This window comes from Mycteria americana, chromosome 5, assembly GCF_035582795.1.
Source record: "Mycteria americana isolate JAX WOST 10 ecotype Jacksonville Zoo and Gardens chromosome 5, USCA_MyAme_1.0, whole genome shotgun sequence".
In the NCBI taxonomy this organism is placed as follows: Eukaryota; Metazoa; Chordata; class Aves; order Ciconiiformes; family Ciconiidae; genus Mycteria; species Mycteria americana.
In genome coordinates, this window is record NC_134369.1 from 29,560,701 (window position 1) to 29,585,091 (window position 24,391).

Below are 24,391 nucleotides of genomic sequence, written 5' to 3' on the forward strand. Positions count from 1 at the left end.
ACTGACACAGTCAAAACTTCTTCAGAGGATAAAATCTAGAAAGTTCTCACTGAGCATATATAGACTGCATTTTTTTTCTATAGTCTAGAATATGGAGCAACTCAGGTTGGTTCTCGGGAAGCTAGTTGAAAGTGCATCCTTGAAATGAAAGCAAGTTAACTGTCAAATGTCCAGAAAGATCCCAAATACGGGGTGTAAAGCGTAGGGATACAAAATGGTTGTGCAGAGGGAAGCTCAAATAAGCAAGATCAGCGTTACCCAGCTCTCGTAAGCCCTTGTAAACCCAAGTTCTGTCAGTGAGGCCGAGTGCCTTTGCACCGTACATCCCAGAGCTCTGTGTTTCAAAAGCACAAAGGAAACAGTCTGCCTGGTTTCGTGGGTGCAACACTTCAGTGAATGACTCCTGCTGGACCCGTGCTCTGCACTGAGCCAGCTCAGCTATCCCACCATTCACACCAGTAAATCTGCAGCCCCTGGAACCGAGAGTTAGTTATACTACCTAGTCCTCAGAAACTGCTGAATCACGGAGGAGGTGATATTTTCACAAAACAAAACTAAGAGGCAGAGAGACAAATAAACAGACAGAGACAAGAAATCAAATGGCATGACAGAAACTAAAAGCAAAAAAAGCCCAAAGTAGCAAAGTAACAGGCGGATTTTCCACCTGGATAGCTATATTTAGGCGAAGTTGTAACCATCTAAAAACATAGCCTTTTAATAGGAAGTTGGATAGTCTTATTAGAAGGAGGTGCTGCCAGCTTTGTCTATAAATAATAAATCCTTGGGTTTCTCTGCATAAGCCATGCTGCAACTACCCAAAATCAGGAAGATACATCGCACGGCCTGTCACTGCAGGCCACCTATTACTGTCTTTTTTGAACTTGACTTTGAACTACATGATGAAAGCCACTGTCTGAGGCACAGAACAGTAATTTCAGACTTGCAAGGTAATTCCTCTGATGAGGAAGGACATCCTTTTCCCTCTCGTTAACTTTTTTAGCAAAGCCCCAGAGGCATTTATTACGTGTTGCTTCACTATGCTTGTACATCAGTTTCTTTTGAATATAGGACGAAACTTCACACACTTTCTAAAAAATTGTCTAGTGTTGTGGTGCACTGGTAAGTAGTTATCACAAGCCACTACAAATCTATTTTGGGCTGGTGTAGCCATCGCTATCATATATTTCATTTGCATAGCAGTTTTGTTATTAAAAGTGGCTACATAACCAATATATTGTAGAAAATGCTAGAAAAAAGTTTACTATTGCAACAATGCTGCCACCTGGTAACCAGAAGTGTAATAGCAGAGAAAATATTCATTTTGCTCTGCCTTGAACATGCAGACACTATTTTAAATAAATTTAAAATCACAAAAGCTGCAAAGTTATAACTGGAATAGGATCATTTCCCTGCATCAGATTAAATCGTTCTCGTGGCTCTGTTTCATTGTGGGGAAGAAGTAACTCATACCTCCCCAGATTAAACTTGATTCTGAATCCTGGACAGTATCTATGGAGAATAACCAGCTAAGGGACTGACTCACCGCAGTACTTGAATTAAATATGCCTGATTTTGAGCACACAAGTAGTCAGAATTAAGTCCACATTTAAAGTTATTCATGTCCTCCAGTAGCTTGCTGAATTCAAACTGTACCACTAAATGTTTACAGAAAGAATCAAATCTACAGTGAGAAAGATACGGAAGAGATAAAATGAAATCCTGAGAAAAGAGATCCAAAGAAAATAAGATGTCAGGTTTTGTCATAGGTGGAAAATCTGTTCATTAAAAGGACAATGCTACAACCACATTAAATAAGGAATATGTATTTAAACAGAGAAAAAAAAACATATAAAGATTGGGAAACATGAAATGCATTGGGAAAAGTTTCCCAGGCACTTATGAGAGTCCATAACTCTTCAAGTCTCAAATAGTTACTAAGTATCTGTGATAAATAAGCAGGAGAGAGTGCAAAACAGAATAAACTTATTTATGTGATCCCAGCAAGCATCCTTGGGATGAACTCCTGCACACTGTACTCCCTACATTAATAAAGAAATGCAGACTATATTGTCTAGCTTTCCTTTCCAATACACAGTGTGAATGCTTCTTCATCTTATATAATTTTAGCGACCTATTATCCTAGCATATTAGATTTTTCAGATTAGCATAAACTTCTTTCAAATTCCCTAGGAAATAATGGCTCATAGACAGTTACTGGGATACTACCCTCAAACAACACACCTTTAGAATTCAATCTAATGAGTGGCTGTATCTCCTTTGAATGGCAACACAGTTTAGATCATCCCATACATTTCCAGAGAAACATACTAACACAATTATTCTGCAAGCCATGTGATGGCAGGATGAATCCCTATTTGCCCTGGAGGAAGCAGGACCCTTCCATTGCCGTCAAAGTGGTGGAAGTGACCTCTTACGGGCACCCCATTGTCAGATACATGCCTGACAATTTTGCAGACAAATACCTGACAATAAGAAAGCAGCAAATAAAGGAAAATGTTTCCATATGTAACATCAGGTTTAAAAGTGTTTTAATGTAGATTTACACAGCTGTATTTTTTTGTCCTAAAAAATTGGAGGTGCTGTGACAGAAGTATAGAAAACAACCAACATTCAAACACTGAATGGCAATTTCTGTTCTCCCAGAGCAAGAGGATATTCAAATTAAAAGTTGGAAAATTCAGAATCAATAATAGAATTCCTGTTTTTACAGTGTGTGTTTCAGTAGTGGAATCACCACTATTGGAAAGTATTGAATCCAAGGACTTAATGTCATTTTAGAGAGAAATGAGTATTTAGGTGAATCAATAATATTGAGAGTTCCAAGAACTTAGAAGAAATATTTCAGATGTACTGAAGCCAATATCTATTAGCACTCAGAATGAGTTCTGCATTAGATATGAATTATCCCGTATTTAATTATTCCAGGGTTCTCAGTTCTTGCTTTTAAGCACCTCCTACTGGACACTCACAAATACAGGCTTGGAGTATATGATAAATACTATATGCCTGCATTTTAAAGAGTTTGTATATAAGTATATATTTCCTTTAAACCCATGCAAATGGGTTTATTTCCACTTACGCTATTTTAGTTAATGGTAATAAAGGCCTATGGTGCTAACTGTAAAAAAACCTCCAGAACTGAACAATCTTTTGGATCCAAATCTAACATAACATGTCAGCATACGATGTATTTTATCAAATCAAGAACCTCAGAACAAAGCATATAGGCTTTCAGTAAAAATAATTATTTGCTAATAGGTGAGGGAGAAAGGATGAAGTAGCAAAACTACGTTCTCTAGGCAAAATGATTCCTGAGGAAGAACAGCATATTCTGATGGCAGTTACAAGAGGTTTATGTTTTAAATACTGCAGAAGTGACTTCTAGTCAGCTAATTTTCTTTGTAAACATTATTCCAAGGACACAGACTAGAGAGGCAACTAAGATGAGAAGAAGTGTGGCTCTGATCACAGTCCACCTCTGGATAATCTGCATAGATTTTTTTTTTCTTTCTCCATTATCAGTCGGTGGTAGCTCTGCCTCCTGTGGCCTCTATTGTCTAAGGTTGCAGGGAGACAAGTCTCTTCTCAGAAGGGATCTAGATGCAGTTCCAACAGTGTGTTGGGGATCAGCTCTGGAAAGAAGAGGGAGTTAATGGCAGCTCTCTAACAGGGAGAAACATTTAAGAAAGGAATAATGATCTTCACTAGTCGAGTGACGGACTTTTCATGCTGTGGGACCCAAGCCTTTTGAAAGAGTTCAAGCCAAAGCAAATAGCTGAGATTTCCTGACTCCCAGTGAAAAGCCTCAGGGATAGGATAGTAGGTCAAAAACATATCATACTAATTTGTACTCCACTAGAAACAGAGGCAATGGAAAATGTACATGGGTCACATCCTGCCCATCTTCCTCACTCATATGTAAAGAATTCCTTCAGGGGAAGGGGAGGACGTATTTGGCCCAAAATCAGGAGAGATAGCAGCAGTCATTCTTGCATGTTCACATTTGTCCTATCAGTCTACCCAGAGAGTCAGATGTGAGAGACAGACACAAAATACAGTGACTGATGGGCTGCGTGCACACTGGTCTATTCTGAGCTCCCTGCCAAAAGCAGAAATCCTTTAGATTGAGGTTTTTACAGGGTAGTAAAACTGGAAAAACTGAAAACCACTTTTTTTTTAAAACTCTTTTTTCAATACCGGTGGTAGCTAAAAAGTGCTAAATGCTTGGCCTACAGAGTTTCTCTGATAAAGCTCAAAACTCAAAATGAGGCAGACAAAAGTGACAGGAAATGGATATACCACCAAGTCAATAAAGGGATGATTGTCCACAGTTACTATTTTGGCATATGCTAAATGTATGAATAAATAAGAAGCAATGACTGGAGCGTGAAATGGCAATACCAGAGTAATTTTCTAGTGAGATTTCCCCCAGATCTCTTCTATATAATTAAGCAAAATTAAAATTTCTAGAGGTATCTGATAGAACCTTGGAACTATTTTTTAAATGGTACTTAAAAGAAAAAAAAAAAGACTTTCTAGTTTTCAAGAAATGTATGCTGCTGATCAGGTGGGTGGATGGGGAGGGAGGACTGAAACTATTTAAGTAGTGTCATGCTTTCTAGTTGTGACTGCAAATGTCAGTAATGTACAAATGTCTCTGAAAAAGAGAGTTCTTTCCTGAAGGTTCACATTTAGTTCTACAAACACAGTCTTTGGTAGAAGAGAAAAAAAAAGAAGCGAGAAAAAAGCTCTCTGAGGGGCTGTTCAGTTCTGACCCAATTATAACAATAACAAAGACTGAAATAGGTAGCAAGAATGCAAGCAGACGCATAGCTCGAGTAAGTACAGAACCAGCATACAGGAGATGTAACTATCAGATCTAGTTTGCTGAATGTGCTATAAGCATGGCAGTGTAGGAATTCTTAATGCAATACATACGTGAAGCTGGAAAATGTACTGTACACATGTGCAACGTCCGATTGTGCTCTGGTTTGTACCAACAGATCAGTGGTAGCCAGTCTTGGGTGGTTTGAGCTCTCTGGCTCCTGGAACTTGGCTATATTTATCCCAGCTGATGTAGCCTGTCAAGTGTCTCCTGCTGTTGATAAGGTGCCGTACTTGACAACAGTGGGGGATCAAGGGGGAGGAGCAGGATGGGGGCTTCCACCGAGTGTTTCTTTAGAGAGTCTCAAAAGCCCTGCAGTCTCGTCCCTGTTTAGCTCAGACCCTGTTTTCTAGATACAACTGGGATCTTCATCAGAAACAAAGTGAAGATGCCAGAGCCTGTAAAGAAAACAGGTAAGGATCATAACTGACAAAACCTAAGACCAGCTTGACAGAGAAAAATGTGAGTAGCTTTTGTACGCTAGAGAAACGAGATGCCTCAGCGGAAAAAAAATTAGGGAGGAAAAAGAGACAATATTTTATGAAGTTATAAATATAAGAGATGTTGAGTGATGTTGCAGAGAAATCAGTAACTAGCTTGGCAACCTTCAGCCACAGAATTTTCTCAAGAGACTTTGGATGAGGAAAGAATAGAGGTGAAACACATTTAATTCTCAGATTCTTTTAATTTCTCATTTCTTTTCCCAGTCACCTTTAGGACTCTGAAAAAAGCTTGTAGTCTCTCTCTTGGGCAGTTAGGCAGTATAAACCTCTCCTGGTTTGGTTTTGGTTTTTTCCTCTGATATTTTTGAGGAAGTGTAAGTGGCAAACTTTGATGGTATTTGTTGTTAGTGAAATCTCTGTGAAAATGAAAGCAAATGGCACCTGGTTCAGAGCTTACTCTTTCTAGTTCTTCCAGCTAGTGACAGTGGAGCTCTAGGAAAAAAGAAGACATTGTACTGTAAAGAATACACGCGTATTTCTTCTCACTCACCCTCCTCCATCCTTTCCCCTTGAGCTAGAAGATAACTAACCATTTTGAGAAAGCCAAGGTCACAGAGCCCGGTGCAAGTCGTGCTCCACTAGAAAAACAACAGGAAAATATTTCTGATTTAGGAAAGTTCTAATTTAAAACTGAGAAATAAGGAATCACTCAGAGGCTGCCCACATAGGAAAGAAGGGGAGGCCTGGGATGGGGTGTAAGGTGCAATTAATCTGTTTGTCTGAGAAGGAGGAAGAGACCCTGTGAAGCAGAGGTAGGGAGAGTTTAGCTTCAGGACACCTGTGTGTGGGTAGAGGAAGATGTCTTAGGAGCACTTTGTGTCCACAATTAAGTTTGGGAAAAAAGTTGTCAAAAGCTGAAGTTATGATTGCTTGAAAAGTGTGCAGATATCCGATACACAAGGCTGGAGAAAATTGTACTAAATCTGGAATTCTTCACTTTTACAGCTCTCACTTCACTGATGCCAGTGTACACCCAGAATCACTACTACCTGAATGTACAGTACAAGGTGCATGCTTTTTTAATAACGTGCAGTTTCCAGAGGTAGTCAATAATAGCTGTTGATACTTATTAATGTAGGCCTTTGTGCTTTGCAAAGGACTGAACAGGCATCAGTCTCCTGTTAGGCTGGTCAATGGGAAAATCTCCTGTGGTCACCACAACAAAAGAAGAACTTGTTAAGAAGAACTTTCATTTTGGCTAAAATATTTGGAATCAGCCAGTGCCAGAGGCAGAGCACAAATCCAGCCCGTATCTCCCATTAAGAACTGCAAAGCACTAAAGCATGATTAACTCCAACAAGACTCTTTGTGTTCCCTCTCTATGATAACTCTAAAGCAACAGTGGTGTCACCAGCCCTTCAATTTTATCACAACTATAACATCATCTGATTTTCTTAAAGCTGCAGTTTCTGAAATCAGATGGAAGTAGAAGAGTGTATAAAAAAAAAGTATATACCAGACCTTGTAATTGTAGAGAAAACCTTGAACATATAAGCTGTAAAGGTTCAGCAATCACCCCAAAAATAAGACATTTATAATCATATTCTATTTTTAAAGTCACAGGATTTTTGAGATTTATTGAAATGTCTAATGCTTGTGATTGACAATGCTGGCAAAAAGAAATATGACAGAGTAGGCAAAATTGGACAGTGTGACCACTTAGGCATTGTGACTTTTGATTTCTAATGGTTTAACTGCCTTTAAATTAACATTTTCAGTCTCTGTGGATGAGAGGCAACTTCTCTGTTTGTGAAGATGCCCACCTTTGCTAGCTAAAGGTGAAGAGAAATTCTATTCCAGCTTATTTCTCCAGAGAAATCTAACAGGTGTCTAACATCAGTGGTCCCACACAATTCTTATGAATAAACCAGCCCAAACACTGTGATTATCACAGCAAGGGGAGGAAGAGGTCTTATTACCCACTCTGACCAAGACAGAACCAGTCAAATGTCCCATAACTTCTAGATGGGATCTCCTCATTCTCCCAAGAGACATTAATCCCTTTGGTTTTCTCTTTCATGTTGTTTATATAGTTCAAGCCATTTCAAGATGGGATAATGTTGAGCATAATCTCAGGAGGGCTGAATAATTGTCTAGCAATTCATACAAAGGAAATGCTTCATGCCATAGAATGCTCAGAGATACTTTACCTATATCTGCTGTTTTAACAAACCTTTTAACATGTTAAAAAAAAAACAAAACAAAAAAAAAAACACCAAAAAAACCCACAAATCCTAAAACAATGAAGTAGATTTTCCAACAGACATTTTACTTTAAACTGTCCAACTAAAATACTTCAGGATAAGGCCCTGCCCTATTTACTTACAGAATACCAAAAGAACTGTCATAGCTTTCCAGAAAATCTATACACTCCCCAAGACCCACAGGATTTAGAAGACCTGTAGCAATTTAGTGTCAGAGCAAACAATCAAACATTGAAAAGCATCACTTCTTGCAGGGTTCTGTTGCAGAAACTTTATGCCTTTTATGTATGCAGAAACTTTATGCCTCCCTTTGATTTAAACATTTCATAGTTAATCTCTGTTCAAAGGCTCACTTTTTGGAAAGTTTTGATTGCTTTTTTTGTTGTGAAAATTCAGAAAGGTTAAAAAACCCCAACCATTTCCCTAACAATATTTTGTGACATTAAGAGGAAACAGCTGACTTTTTAAACACCAAATTTAGCAGATAAATGGAACTTAATGGGAAACGTGTGCATTATTATATCTGGAAAAGGAGAAGTCTGGTATTACTTACCTTGTCTGAAAATCAGTTAATTTTTGTTCACATATTTTATGATTGAGGAGTCTAGATTTTGCAGTTCAGATTAGGAAATTTTATCAAGGGTTTATAAATAACTTGGCTTGTAAGTACACAGGGGCTTTTGGCATTAACAATAATAATCAATGTTGCATAATGAGGAGTAGACTGTAGAATTTTAGTTTGAATATAAGCTCATCATTTTACATTTGCAAGCACCTAGCACAGGAAAGTACTGCTCCATGATAATGAACTTCTGTGCACTACAGTAATGCAAAAATAAATAACAATAATTCAGATAGATGTATTTTCTCTTTTATAAGTTAAGATTCAAAGCAAGCTGAACATTATTATCCCCATTTTACAGAAAGTATGATGGATGCAGAGAGAGAGAGAGGTGACTCTGCTTAGTGAAACTATTCCTTGCCTGTTGCTCATGTTACAGGAATTTACAATCTCAGCTGCTGAAGTAGGCAAGGAATGATAAGATTGAGTAGTTCAATAGCTTTTGGATCACAGAATGATTTAGCTTGTAATTGCAAGAAGCCACTTAGGTCCTGACCGAGGAATGCATAGCATCTTTATATAGTTTCTCAGCAAGGAATTTACAAGCTCTGTTACTGAAGTCTGCTTATCCACAGTTTGGCTTTTAACTCAGTGGAAGAGCAAATGGTATAAAAGGAAAACTAGATGCCAAGTGTAAGTACTAAAGCAAAGATAAATTTTCAACGTGAAGCCTTAACAAATTAAGGAATTCCAAAATCTAATACTACTTCTGTAATATTAATTCAATACATTGGCCAGATTCATATTTTAATACCAAATACGCAGAATGTGCAATAAGATAACTCAGCTTTGTGGGAGAAAACCTCTGACTATTTTTTCTAATTACACTCATCACAGATTTCTGCTGGAGTTTGTATCGTGTGCATTCAACCAGATACATTAGATTCTCCTAAAACATTTATACCTTTAATATTTTTTATTTCAGAAAGGCAGAAATATCATTTGAAAGCCTTATCTAACACACATTCTCCTTAAGTACTTATCTCCCTCTCCTCCATGTACATATCACAAATAATGAATGATGAAGAGCTGAAGTCAGGGCCACCACTCTGAAAAGTGGGATGAAATTTAAAAAAAAAAAAACAAAACAACAAGAGAATGGCTCTCCTCTATCACTCTATCTAGTTAAAATCACTCTTGTGGAATACACATTTCTTCCTCACTTTCATTTCACATACTTCACGCATGCTTTGAAATTTAGTGATTTTAGGAAAAGGTTTTCACATAATGCTTGTGATTCTTAACAAGCCAAATTGTTTAGAGAACATGGCTAGGAACTGAAATTATTCCAGTTATTTAAACGTTATTTTCATATACGTCTTATCTCCATTTTTTCTGACAATAATCAAATAGCAATGTCTCTTCTAGCTTCTAATACTAACTTTTATTCTTATTAGGGATACAACAGTACTTAGTAGCTACTTACCAACAATTTAGTGCTGTACAAAGACAACAGAAAAACAGTCTCTGCCTCAAAACACTTACAAAATAAAAGCCCAGTAAATAGATACATACTTCAACAAGAAAGCAAAGGAAACAATAATTAGTACAATAGATAGTGAGCTGGGTAGTAGCTTGGCCATTTCCTAAGTTTTTGCATGGAGAGTATGAAAAGAGAAGAGTATGAAAAAGTTTTGAAGCAGAATAGTAAACTAGGTTGATGGTGGATGTTAGAAGGAGATTGCTTCAGAGCAGGTCAGAAAGTAAGGGAGAAAGCATGAAGGTGCTAGTATGAAGATTTAATAAATGGCAGCAGTAGGAAGGCAGAACATTAGTTTTATTACTTCGTTTAGGTGAAAAGTGAAGGAAATTGGTTTTGGAGTTTAAATGATTTCATTCTAGTTTAGTTTGACCAAAAGCAAATGTATTTTATATTTCTTCAGCCTCCTGATTGCAGCACTTATTAATAAACTAATATCAAAATGCAGTCTGATCATGGACCTCCAAATAGAGCTTTTTATTACTAATTAATGAAGCTGTAACTCACGTAACATACGTAACTGTATGGCTAATGTGCATCTTCAGGTGTTACAAGACTTTTAAAGGATGGGTGCTGCATGCAAGTTCCGGTAGCAGCAGCATTAGCTGCCGGAAAGTTTTCTGAAGACTATTGCAGACCACATGCAGCCTGCTTCCTCTTCTGCCTGGGGTAGAAGTTTGCTGTTTTACATTACTCAGAAGTGATATGAAGTTCTTCGCATTATGGAAGCTAGAAGTGATTAGGAAGGTCTGGGATATGAGAAGTGAAGTGCTGAAAAATGGGTTAGCACAAAGTGGCCCTAGCCTCATTTTCTTTCATTAGCTCCATGTCCCTCTTCTCTCCCCATGTTAACTCCCCACAGCAATTCCAATTCCATCCCCACAAAACGCACACACAGAGCACCTATCGCTCCCCTTCCCTTCAATAGTTCCTGTCATCATCAGCACTGGTAACTCATGTGCGCCTCTGCCCTCTCTCCAGAATTGCTATAGTATGTTAGTACTAATGTCACCTTTCTCTCCCTTTGTGCAGGGTGGGGCAGAATCTACTGGGAAGCAGAGAGTTAACAAAGTGGGCAGCAGAGGACATGGGCTACTTGGTCATCAGGTGCCCCAGCCCAATGGCTGCTAAGTGCATGTTCGACTGGAGTCTGGATAAACACATGATAGTGCCTGAGATCTGTCAGTGCCTGACAGGCACAAGAGCTGTAAGACGTTCCACAACATCACATGAGAGGTGTCACAGTCATTGGGTTTTCCACAGCCTGATGGTGGTGGTCGTATCCAAGAGTGTTCTGAGTATGGGATGGATACATGGAATTCAGAGGGGAGTATCTGGGTAGAAGCCAAATGTTGAAGTGAGAGAGATGCCAAAGGGGGAATGTGTTTCTGATAAAAGCAGGCAAAAGTGAGGCTCTCAGGACAGACAAGAAGTTTTGAATGGTGGTGTTTAGGAACATTCCTAATGAGTAAATAGCTGGATTACCCTGGTATAACTGCATGAGAAAAAAAAAAAAAATCTGCTGGTGAACTTGGATTTATGTGTTACTTAAAGTAAGCAGCCACAATGAAGGAGACTGGGAATAGCTGATCTCTCACTTCTCTTTCTTCTGTTAAGCAGCCCATTTTTCCCCGAGAAGGAAAAATGATGGCATTCTCTTCACATGGTTGTCCAGAAATCTCTCTTCTGCAACAAAGTAATTTCCTGTAAAATCTCCAGCCGTACATGGCTACTTTTCCTTTGCAAATATGAACAGTGAAAGATGAAAGGGAATACAGATGGATACAGAGACACACTACTTCAGACACTGTTACCACTGATTCTGAATCTCAAGTGCAGGAAAATTACTCTTAGAGTCCCCCTTACCTGTGAAAAAGTGGGTTCTCAACAACTGTTCTTGCAGGCCTTTATTCTCATGGGAGATTTTGAGCTTTTCCGATTTTTTGCTTTACTGGAAGTATTCACAATCATTTTAAGCTGGAACTGAAATGAGTCTTTTGGCAGGAAAGGGAGAGAGAGAGGAAAAAAAAGACAAGGAGACTTACTTGTAAACTTCTACATATGTATTTAGATTTCTGAAAAGTCAGAAATATTATGTGGTGGTGGAGATTTCTCACTGTGCATGTAGTTCTGGCCAACAATCTGTTTTTGTTGAGTCATCTGAAGTAAATGTAAGAAACCTAATCACTTTGCAGGGTGTGCAGCAGATCACAGAGTTACTTCCAAGTATGCATGTCTTGAAGCCCTGCCATTTGTAGGCTGGAACCTTTACAGGCCACACTGCTGTTAAGTAATTAATATATTTATAGATTCTTTTGTGCTTAAATAGAAGAGTGATGATGATAGCACTCAGAGACAAAAACCATGCCTCTTAGCTGGTTTATCTCTCACATCATAGGCAGAGGAGCCAGATAGTAGGTATTTCAGGAGCGGGTTCCAGAACTGACCTGGCTCCCCGCTGTGCGGTAGCCTGGCCACTTTTACATTTCTTCTGAATTCTATACATCAAACCTGCTGTCTACAATAACTCTTCTGCAGTTATTCACGGTATCAAAGTATACCCTGCTGTGTTATTTACTGAAGTGCAATACTACATCAAAAGATGTGCAACTGATAACAGGCATTTGAGTACTACGCTATAGTATAGAGCCCTATGTTCTACACAGTACTGTATCCTGTTTAAGAACAATTACACCACTTACAGGCCCAAGGTTAGAAAAAAACTCAAACAAAAGCATGCAGGAACATCCCATTCCCTGAGGAAATTTCACACACTTATATCTTAACATGGAAGAAAAGCATGCAGACTACAACAGGAGCTCAGTCAAGCTGAGCTCTAGGCTCAGTGCAAACCAAATTTTTTTTTCATCAAATATATAAAATGCGGGGGAAAAAGAAAAAAAGAGAAAAATGTAATTTAGGGGTTTTATATAACAAAGAGCAAATACAATACATATTCAATTCTAAAAGTGTTTGTAATTGATAATTTAATTGCTGTTTAAGCACCTTTGAATCTTTTGCAAAACAATGCAAGAAACGTGAACTGTATTATGACTAAAGTCCAAAGGCCATCAGATGAAATCTTTGCAGATGTAACTCCACTGAGGTCAATTAATATATGCAGTCTGAGGACATGCTACAGGAATAGAGATTTTGTGCAATGAACAGATGGGATTATTAGTAATATACCATTTATACTAACTAAAGCACCTGTTTGAACATGACTATAAACTATTTATTTTAAAATATTTCTATGCCATGTTCCCTTCATTTTTATAAAGCAGAATCAAAAGTTTAAAGCTAATTATAACCATTGTTGTGGTGTTTCAAAGAGTTCTTGTTGCTGCCCAAGTAGAAGAGACAATTTGCCACAGAGGTGACAGGTATAATTAAATGCGACGGAATTACTAATATTTTATAAAAGCGTGGTTATGCAGGGGTAAGTCAATAAAAAGATGACATAATGATGCACAAAAACCATTTAGTGTATGAATCAGAATGTTAATTACTGGTATTTTTATACATGAACATAGCTCATGGCAATTAGCAAAAAGATAACAGATTTCATTAAGACCAAAACATGAGCATAAAATGAAAAACTTGACTCAAAATAAAGTTGAAGAAATCTAAATAAATAAATCAGGGTAAAGAAATTAGCAAAATAAGTTACCTTACTAAAATCTAATCTCGAGAAAGATTAGGATACTCATGGACCAAAATCACAATACATTGCTTGCTTTCCAAATTCCTATGTGTTGTGCTACTTTGATTACATATGAACCAAAAGAGATCATTTGGTTTAGGCTTGTTCATCCCATATATTAATAATTTAATTAATTCTCATTATAAGCATCATAAGTGCTTCTTGACACACAGAGGAAATAGTTTGATCCACTTTGTAATTAATTAGAAAACTAGTTGTTGTAGAGTGCTACGTAGGCACGTACTTCAACTTCTAATGCTGAACTAAACATTTGAATGCAAACAACAATAGATATTATTTTAGCTGGGATAAAATTACAAGGGCCATCATAGGAACCTGCATCCCTTTCCACTAAAGCCTTGATCAGTCAAAACAGAAGGACCAAAGACGAACCACTAATTAATTGTGGTATATAATTGTGGTAACACAGGTTACTGCACAAACTGCAATTTTATTGGAGGAACAGGATCCTGATCCTGTTCAACAACTGTATTAAGCAACTGCCAGGACAGAATTAATATTTCTAAATAAAACTGCGTGGCAAATTAATGCAGAGAGCTTGATATGTAAGAATACATATCATACCATCTTGTTAAAGACCAAAACATTCACTTATGAAAAATCAGAGCTCATTATGGGGGAAAGAAGGAGGAAGATGGACAGTGAGATGAGTTTGCTATCCATTCCATTTTATTTCATGACAATATGGAGAAGCTATGACGTCTCTGTCAGAGACAGAACTCGAAAAACACAAAGACAATTCCACAACTTCTCTGTGGAAAGTGTTGTAATTTATATCTTGCATGGGCAGATGGGAGAGAAAGGAGACAGCTGTTACAGCCACAACAGCTGACTACACCAGATATGCCACAATTGCAAAACACATTTTAGTGAGCCCTCTCTCTTTTTTTTAGTTTCTGCATTTACCAAGAAGCCAAAGACAACAGAGGTGACAGCCGGAAGCACAGCTGTGTTTGAAGCAGAGACAGAAAAAGCCGGCATCAAGGTGAAGTGGCAGCGAGCTGGCACAGAAATTACTGAAAGTGAGAAATATGTCATCAAGGCAGAAGGAAACAAGCATTCACTGACAATCAATAATGTAGGAAAAGAAGATGATGTGACATATGCTGTAATAGCTGGAAGTTCCAAGGTCAAATTTGAACTCAAGGTCAAGGAACCAGGTACAGTGTTTCCTAAGCAATGCTAATTTCATCAGTATTTCCAGTCCCACATGCAAACTTCATGAATGAGGTCCATGGAAATTAGTCTAACTTAACACTGTAAAATTTCTGTATGGGCAATACATCTGTTTTGCCCAGTTGTTTGGAGCTACTCATTAATGTTAAGCTGAGGAATAAATTTTCTGTGGCTAAGACACCCATTTCCAGATGTCAGAAGTCCACACAGTGGAGATCACAGAGGAAACCTCAATGTACATCTTTATAATTCTCTGTCAAGCTTTTCAACTTAACTATTGAAAAGCAAAGCAAAGCTAGTCTAACCTAAGCTGACCTAAACTAAGATGCCTGCATCTTAGCCCTGTTGTGGGGGTTTTTTTAAATTATTTAAATACTTTTGTAAGAATTGTAACAATCGACAAAAAATTTACAAGTTATTCTGTAATGTTTTTAGGAGCTCATACGTTCCCAAAAACTGTTTCAAAATCACCTGCTAATAAAAATACATATTTCAAGAAGGACTTGAATACAAAGAGTAACCTATTATTTGTATGTCACCTATTGTTACTACCTCTGTATGCATTAAAAGATCAGTTAGATGGGAAATTGAAAAACTTCCTCAGGCTTTTCCTGGGAAAAACTATAAAGATCCAAATTCTCTGGAATTTTCTCATGAAAAATGTCTGAAGATGCTGAGGATAGATGAAATCACTCGTTTTTTGAAACATTTTGACATTCCCGATCCCTTTTTTCCCCCTCCAAAATGGTCCCCATTTACCATTTCTGGTATTTTAATTTTCCCTTTTTATTTCGGTGAAAAGCCTTAAACTCAGATTGTTTATATCACCTCTTCTCCTTTGCTGTCACTGTTTATTCTGGCAACATGATGGTAGTGAGATCTTCTGGTCAGCTGAAAAGATACTGGTGAATATTTAACAGGAGACAAGACATCCTGTTCCAGATGAAAAGGCAGTGCATGACAGGTTATGAGGAAGGGGAAATCCTAGTATGGATTAGGACAATTTACCAGCTGTCAGAGCATATAAAAGTATGATCCTGCTGACTATCTCATCCTGAAAGTAAACAGGTACATATTATCCTAGTTATATCTTCCTCATTGGCTTTCAGGTTAGTGGCAGGTAGAGCCTGCTACAGGTAGGCAGCCTACAAATAACAGAGTTACTGAATTTGGAAGTGTAACCGCTACCTAAAAGCAATACACCTCTGACAAGCACACATTGGTGATGGAGATATCAGCATGCCAAAGGAGAGAGAATTTTCCTGTATACATTATATATTGATGCCTCAAAATAAGCCTCCTCTAAACAGTTACACATCTGAGTTATGCGAGCATCTACACTACATTAGCTAGAATAAAGTTTAGTTCTTTCCAGTAAAAATTGAGTTGAAATTTATTTGGACAAGATCTAATGGGATATCTTCTAACAATAAAAGTGGTGGAATTTGATACTTAAGTATTAAAATAATACCAATTTAAAATCACACTGTTTTCTTTTAAGATACAAATACAGTTTAGGGTAAAAGGCATAAATTTTCTGAGAGCAGAGTTGACTCATGTTCATATGTTCACAGATACTGTCTTGTTTTTCAGACCTTACTAAGATTAGATTGTGAAAGAGTAACTGGATTACCCCTTGTCATTTTCACAAACAATAATAATTTCAGCTCTTCATTATCAAAAAAATGGAACCCTAACCTGCCCAGACACAGCCGCCTCCCTTTGCGACAGAGGAGCCACTCAAATTAGTCATCACATGACACAACAGGGCCAGAAACCTCTGGTAGAAAAGACATTGCAAAGAGCTGGGAAACTGCATGTGGGAGTTGTGTGAGAGGTAGGCAAGGCCCTTTGGAAGTGGCTCCGCCACCTATGGAAAAAAAATAAAATCCTTCTGCAACTGATCTGTTTCAAGAAATTCTACCTCCCTCCATCTGCCCCAGTTGCTCACTCCTACTCCCTTTTCATACATTTCTGTCTTCTCCATTGTGCCAAATGCATTTGCCTGAATTTGTCTGTGAGGTCATGGTTTAATTGAGAGGCCATAAACTTCCATGAGCCAGGGGAAGAAATGATAGCCGGATTTTTAAAATACTTTCTCCATATTGATTACTAGCAGTGTCTAGAGCTTTTCCCAAGTCGCACACAGCAACAGCATTTGGAATACTACATTCCAACAGCAGAGTTAAATAAAATCTCATGAATAAGCGAACTGTTTACAAAAATAAAAACTGCATCATTTTTCCATTAACCTTTTCTATTCAGACCACTGAAGTTAACATCAAATAATAGTGCTGTTCATCAGCTGAGAAGTTTCTACACATCAAGACTATAGAATTTAAAAACCCAGGCATCAGTTCTTTCCAAACTCAGCAAAAGAGCGAGCCTCATCATCCATTCTCAGTAGGCGCCCTCTCCTTCCAGCACGTCCTCTAAGTTCTAGAAAACCACAGCTAATTTCTCTGCATTTCCTAACGTATATTAGAAGCTGTTCTTTTGCAAAATTTCTTCAGAAAGCAAGTAGAAATATGACTTTCTCTAATGTCGGCTTACATTCATTTCCAGAAAAGAGTGAGACAGTCACTCCTGCTGAAGCTGCTCCAGCCCCAGCTGCCTCAGAGTCGCCTGCTCCACCAGCAGAAAGCAGCCAAAACACAGAAGGTAACAGAGAACTAACACTGTTATCAAGTCTGGTTCATTAACAGAAGGGAAGAACAGGCACAGGGAGTCCTTGGAGTCAGTGAGATAGAGATAGTAGCTGAAAGCGGAACACTAGTGATGAATGACAGAAAATAAAGAATAAGGAATCTCAGATATTGAGATATTTTGAAATGACTTAACAAATTCACTACATAGGCTGTAACAGAAGCTGATGCAGAAAGTTCTAACTAGTAATTCTGGCGTTTATTTCAGTGGCATCTGCTGGGACTCAACCAGAAGAGCCTCTGGACCCTATTGGGCTCTTTGTGACACGACCCCAGGATGGAGAAGTTACTGTTGGTGAGTACAAAATGTGAGTCAAGTGATGTTTGTAAACTGTACCTGTTGCTTGACTGTTTAGCTCTCCATGTACAGGATGACAGCAGTGATATAACAGATAAACAGATATAACTGACAGCAGTGATATAACAGTGATATAACACTATCCATAATCTTATTTTAACCTACTTCCCTTACAAGGTGGAAATATCACGTTCACTGCCAAAGTGGCAGGTGAGAGCCTGCTGAAGAAACCATCAGTGAAATGGTTCAAAGGAAAGTGGATGGACCTGGGAAGCAAAGTGGGGAAACATCTCCAGCTACATGACAATTATGATCGAAATAAAAAGGTACAATTGGCAGAGTAAGGTTCTCAGTCTTCTAGATACTAATCTTTAATCTGGGGAAAATATAAGCTAATATAGGAATGTTTTGACATTAAGGTACCCAAAGCTACACACCATGCCACGCTTATGCATAGAAGTCTATGTTTTGTCCATGCAGACAAGAAACAAACGCTACACACAGACCCTTGCATACCTTATCTATGATGAAATAAGAAAATGTCTGGAGGACTAGGGGAGCAGTTTTGCACTATCTACTGCAGTATTCCCTCCATCTTCCTCTCAACTAATACTCATTATATTTAAAAGAAAACAATAAATCAGACAAATACTTAAGTATGGTCTATCTTGGTTTTAATAGATCAAGCATTCAGCTATTAGTGTTGAATTTATTGTTCTCTTGCATTGTCTAGACTACCTTAATTAGCTGAGTAAGATCCATTTTTACCACAAATGCATTCAAAGATACCCAAACAGGAAAAAAAGAGTCCGTACCATGACTTCTCATCCTGTGTGGTATATGAAACACTACTACCCTCTCCTGGATGGAACAGAACAGACTTGCTCACATTAGCCGCTCCTGTTGCTGAATTTTTAAATTTACTGTATACACTCTGGGTAGAGGCTGTATTTGTTTAATGAAAGCTGTATTCCTGTTTCCAGTGTACATGCAATTAGTGTATGTGATGACTGCATGCACCAGTACAACAGCATAGTTTGCTAATATAACATTGTATCCTCTGGAAGACCTGTACTTAGTCTGGAAGACTAAATACTCTTTAGCTGTTCCTACAGAATTGGGGAGGGTATATGTACTTTTTATGACAGTAATGAGTCACCTGCTCAGGAGGTTCTTAATTCTAAAGCAACACAGCGGCATATTTCATCCCTTGTCTATTTCTCTCCTTGCCTTAATATGCTGCATTCTCTCTTTCTCTGTATTTCGCCATTTCATTTTCTAACTTATGAATTGTATCATTGGTGTCTGTTCTAGGTGTACACCTTTGAAATGGAAATCATAGAAGCAAACATGACTTTTGCAGGAGGGTACAGATGTGAGGTGTCCACCAAGGACAAGTTTGATAGTTCTAATTTCAACCTGACAGTCAATGGTAAGATGGTACCATTGGTAAGATTCCTGCCACCTTGTTTCTTCCTTTTATTTTTTTTTTCTTCCTGTATGCCCACTGACAATTCTTTCTGGGACATAGTAGCTACTAGACAAGCATAGATCTGAAGTGTAGACCTGAAGAGCTACAGGTACACTTACAGAGGCCAACAGATGAGGATTGGGATGGGTTGGCAGAGATATAGAACATTAGAAGTAATACTTGGATGTCACTCAAGTCAGAACTGTGATACTCTAAAAGAAAGCACACAGAAAGATGCAAATCAGCCCAGCTTTTCTCTGGCTTTATTCTGATTTCTGCTCCATTCTCTCATGATATTTAATTCCACTAGAATAAAAGAGAGGTCCATTCTTACTTTGGCAAAAGCTCAGTAATAAAAATGGATACTTGAAAAGAAAAAAAAGGGGGGAAATGGAAATATTTAGACATGTGACACTATTATCAATTCCTTTCTTCCTGATAAATTCAAGTCATGCAGAAGCACCTTGTGATATAAAATTGCTTTAAGATTAGATGATTCATTTTACACAATACATAGTGCCACACTCACAACTGCTATACTGAAAAGCTTATCAGCAATTGAAAAGGAACGACATCTTAACATCAATTTCCCCCTAGTGTGGAAGAGTTTAGGTAAAACAGTATAAGCACGGACCACCTGAAAGAGTTGAACATTTGGACCATTTCCTGTTTCACTGGTTCTGTTGAAGGGACTGCAACATTAAGTTGCATTCAGCAACCAATGAGCAAAGACAAAAGTTTATTGAAGTTACTCAGTCAGCAGTGTTCATTTTTGAAGTTTCACTAGTTGGCTGTAGGACTCATAAGACTTAGGAGCTGTGACTGCAAGCAGTTTTTCTCCCAGTAGTAGCAGTACACCTATTCATACCAACAGAAGCTCAGAACAGAGTAACAAAGCTCTCTCTATGCAACATCCTCGATGGAGTTTCTGTACGTCTTCACATATTTCCAGGAATTTACCTTTGCTTTCAGAGGATGGATTACAATTTATTATTAGTAATAATATTCAGTTGATATCCAGTGGTTTTCTCATTAGGGTTTAAATACCCTGTGAAGCCAGTATTGAAACTAAAATTTACCAGCAGGAGAACTGACAAACAAGAGATAAGACGGTTCATCATTCTGCAGGTTATTATGAAGCATGAGACAGAATTAAGTTATACATGAAACACTGGGTGTTGAAAGCTAATTAGTGAAGGCTACATGTTCGAAGATGATGCTTCCATCTTTCAATATGTAATTGATCACAATTTAAAATATAAGAACTTTAGGGAAAAAATCTTCAAAGGAAAAGCTTTAGAAATAGCACTGTATTTTTGCATTATTTTGACTTGCTCTCCCATTCTTGTTCATCACTTTTTGTCACATCAGAAGCACCAGTAACTGGAGACTTGGATATTCGCGCTGCCTTCCGACGCACGTGAGTATGTACAGTAGAAACTTACATAGATCAAATTATACTTCCATGCAGAATTCATTACTTTCCTAGACAAAACTAACTAAAAGCAAAGCTGTTGTACAAACAAGCACAAAAATAGGGATGTCTACTAAGAAAATATTTCTATTAAGAAAATATTTCTACTATTATAATACTATACAACTCCCAGAAATCGTCTAAGAGAGTTTAGACTTTGTACTAGCATAACAATCACGCTTGTCTTCAGTGATGCAATTGATAATGTGTATAATTCTACCAAGAACTTCAGCACTTTTTTTCCAGACCTGTAAAGAGCACTCCAGACATAGACCAATAGAGAAGGAAAAGATTCTCTGTAGTGCCTAGTCTTGAACTGGCCTGGCTTGAGTAACTACATGTACCTTAATACAAACATTTGCTAAACAAAGGAGTGGAGTCTGATGTGAGCTCTGTAAGCAGTGTATCACTGACAACATTAATACAAGCATTTTGATTATATTTGTTTTCATGTTCTATAATAATTGAATGAAGACGATACTGTAAGTGTCTGTGTAAAAACTCAGGTATATGTCGGTCTTAGATATTAAAAACTGCAAGGTATTGCACTGGTGTTGAAAAGGCTATTCTCCCCACATCTGTAATACTGTCTGAATTGATATATGACTTAATGAAATAATGTTCCCTTCTGTTAGTAAAATTTGCAAAATTGTTTTTTTTTATTTAGACATTAACAACATGTGTTTTTTCACTGTTGAGTATTTCTTCTCCCTTTGTGTAATTCAGTTTTTGTTTTAGTTTTTATATATTTTTGCAATGTTACTTGACCAAGAATATCCCAACAGACATCTATTTCTCTAACATAGGACACAAATCATCTGTGGCAACTCCTTGAGCTTTTCCCTATAAGTGCTATTCTTATATGAGAGGGTTTTTTTTAGCATTCTATCACGAAGAACTAAAAAAGGCTTGCAGAATTTATCTACGGTCAAATCCATCTATAGGTAGCTGACCAGCCTCACTGTGATGCTTACTAAATAGAGGACACTCAGTGCATAGATGGATCATGTTATTTCACTGCGGTGAAATTAGACTTCAAGAGTTTCTCTTCTTGCTAGCACAATTAAAATAATTTAGAATCAGTTCAGAGTAAGTGTATCAGTGTGAGCAGCTTCAGCTGTTCAGATTTTCAGTTTCTTCTGTAAGAATGGAGACAAATTTTGAACTGAACTGTTTAAATCTGAAGGTTTTTCTTTGATACCCTCAGGAGCCTGGCAGGAGGGGGGAGACGGATGACTTCAGCCTTTCTCAGGTAGCCACTGCCTGTGTAAGCAGACAAATTCGAGTCTAACAGTGAACTGTCTCTCTCTTCTTAGGAAAAGAAAAAAAAGAAAAAAAAACCCACATTACTAGCTGCAGCTTAAATTCCAAATAAATCATCGTTTATAGTATGTAGTATTTATATGAGACAAATAAATACAAGTAAGTAGTAATGTAAGATGAGTATAAGTAATGAAAAGAGTAGTTTGATAGTTCAGTGAGAGGCAGATTCATCTACAGAAAAGGCATGTGTTTGGCAAGCGGCATCTTCTCACCGTTGTTAGAAGAAAAAAAGTAACTTCAAATTATATGCATGTCTACCCCCTCTGTTTTGCATGGTTTCCTCTCTACTGAGCACATCCTGACTAAAATTGCCACTGCTCACAGAAATGTACCAACACACATGTACATGAAAATCTGTTGTTTCCTGGCACGCTCTTTATCCTACTATCATTACTAGGTACCTTGGTACCGGGGAAAATCAGTATCATTGAATGAAACCTAGTATTATTACATTTCCTTTGGTACCAGGGAAAATTATGGAGCGGTTCATCTTGAATGCGCTCAACAGGCATGTGCAGGCCAACCAGAGGATCAGGCCCAGACAGCATAGGTTCAGGAAAGGCAGGTCCTGCTTGACCAACCTGATCTCCTTCTTTGACCAGGTGACCCACCTAGTGGATAAGGGAAAGTCTGTAGGTGTTATCTACCTGGACTTTAGTAAAGCCTTTGACACTGTCTCCCACAGCATTCTCCTAGAGAAGCTAACGGCTCATGGCTTAGGTGGGTGTACTCTTCGCTGGGTAAAAAACTGGCTGGATGGCCAAGCCCAGAGAGTTGTGGTGAACGGAGTTAAATCCAGTAGGCAGCCGGTCACAAGCAGTGTTCCCCAGGGCTCAGTTTTGGGGCCAGTCTTGTTAATATCTTTATCAATGATCTGCATGAGGGGATTGAGTGTGCCCTCACTAAGTTTGCAGATGACACCAAACTGGGTGGGAGTATCGATCTGCTGGAGGGTAGGAAGGCTCTGCAGAGGGATCTGGACAGGCTGGATGGATGGGCTGAGGTCAACTGCATGAGGTTTAACAAAGCCAAGTGCCGTGTCCTGCACTCCGGTCACAGCAACCCCATGCAATGCTACAGGCTTGGGGAAGAGTGGCTGGAAAGCTGCCCAGCAGAAAAGGACCTGGGGGTGCTGGTTGACAGCCAGCTGAACATGAGCCAGCAGTGTGCCCAGGTGGCCAAGAAAGCCAACAGCATCCTGGCTTGTATCAAAAACAGCGTGGCCAGCAGGAGTAGGGAAGTGATTGTCCCCCTGTACTCGGCACTGGTGAGGCCGCACCTTGAATACTGTGTTCAGTTTTGGGCCCCTCACTACAAGAGAGACATTGAGGTGCTGGAGCGTGTCCAGAGAAGGGCAACGAAGCTGGTGAAGGGTCTGGAGAACAAGTCTTATGAGGAGCGGCTGAGGGAACTGGGGTTGTTTAGTCTGGAGAAGCGGAGGCTGAGGGGAGACCTTATCGCTCTCTACAACTACCTGAAAGGAGTTTGTAGCGAGGTGGGTGTTGGTCTGTTCTCCCAAGTAACTAGCAATAGGATGAGAGGAAATGGCCTCAAGTTGTGCCAGGGGAGGTTTAGATTGGATATTAGGAAAAATTTCTTTACTGAAAGGGTGGTCAAGCATAGGAACAGGCTGCCCAGGGAAGTGGTGGAGTCACCATCCCTGGAGGAGTTCAAAAAATGTGTAGATGTGGCACTTCAGGGCATGGTTTAGTAGGCATGGAGGTGTTGGGCTGATGGTTGGACTAGGTGATCTTAGAGGTCTTTTCCAACCTTAATGATTCTACTCTTCTTCTATGATTAAATTTCCCACCCTATCTCTTTTGGTCCCAATGCCTTCTACCATAATGAAAATAGGAATTCTGAGATTAGTCTTAACTCTATGCATGTTGAAGCAATAATTAGGGTCTTATTCTTCAGAAAAGCTAAACATTAATTGCTGGGCTTTCCTGAAAATCTGCTTTAACTACCAGCTGGGAAGCAATAAGGTGACTAGTTATTCTCCCAGCTGTAGATTCTGATCTCCTGAATATTTGATCACAAGAAGCCCTTTTCAAATTTGGGATTATACTAGTGATTTTCATGTACATTTTATGCATGCAAATATTGAAAATCTTCTGAAAGTAGGGAACAAAGTGGCCAAAAATACACTTTTCTGTTTGAGCATTATACCCAGAAAATTATCCTTTCCAGTACTATCTTGAAAGTAATCACAGAAGTAAAAAAGGTACTTTCTTAGTAAAAAGGTCTCTTCTCACAACATATTCAAGATTACACTGATTCAAAATTGTTACTTATTCGCACTAACCTTGCATTGTCAAGCAGCGTAAGAAGTTTGACACTCATTTCTCTTCCATTTTATTAACAGTACTCTTAAAATGCCCATCATTTATCTGTTGAGCCTGTTTTCTTATTTTTTAAAATACTTGTTCCTGCAATATTGAGTTTTCCTGGCATCCTGGTTTACACTTCTACAGACAGACTGACCTGAAGCAACTACCACTGTGT

The 24,391-nt window shown here is 38.4% G+C and overlaps 1 protein-coding gene across 1 annotated transcript in view; it reads left to right on the forward strand.

Annotated features, from left to right (window-relative positions):
- The first annotated feature begins 5,213 nt into the window (after positions 1-5,213).
- MYBPC3 (myosin binding protein C3) overlaps positions 5,214-24,391 on the forward strand; it is a 65,212-nt gene continuing 46,034 nt past the window's right edge. The window contains exons 1-8 of the mRNA XM_075502615.1: positions 5,214-5,319; positions 14,333-14,599; positions 17,181-17,276; positions 17,529-17,615; positions 17,796-17,944; positions 18,933-19,050; positions 20,461-20,509; positions 21,771-21,815. Of these exons, the coding sequence (XP_075358730.1) occupies positions 5,295-5,319; positions 14,333-14,599; positions 17,181-17,276; positions 17,529-17,615; positions 17,796-17,944; positions 18,933-19,050; positions 20,461-20,509; positions 21,771-21,815 (836 nt within the window). The 5' untranslated portion in view covers positions 5,214-5,294. The remainder of the gene's footprint in view (positions 5,320-14,332; positions 14,600-17,180; positions 17,277-17,528; positions 17,616-17,795; positions 17,945-18,932; positions 19,051-20,460; positions 20,510-21,770; positions 21,816-24,391) is intronic.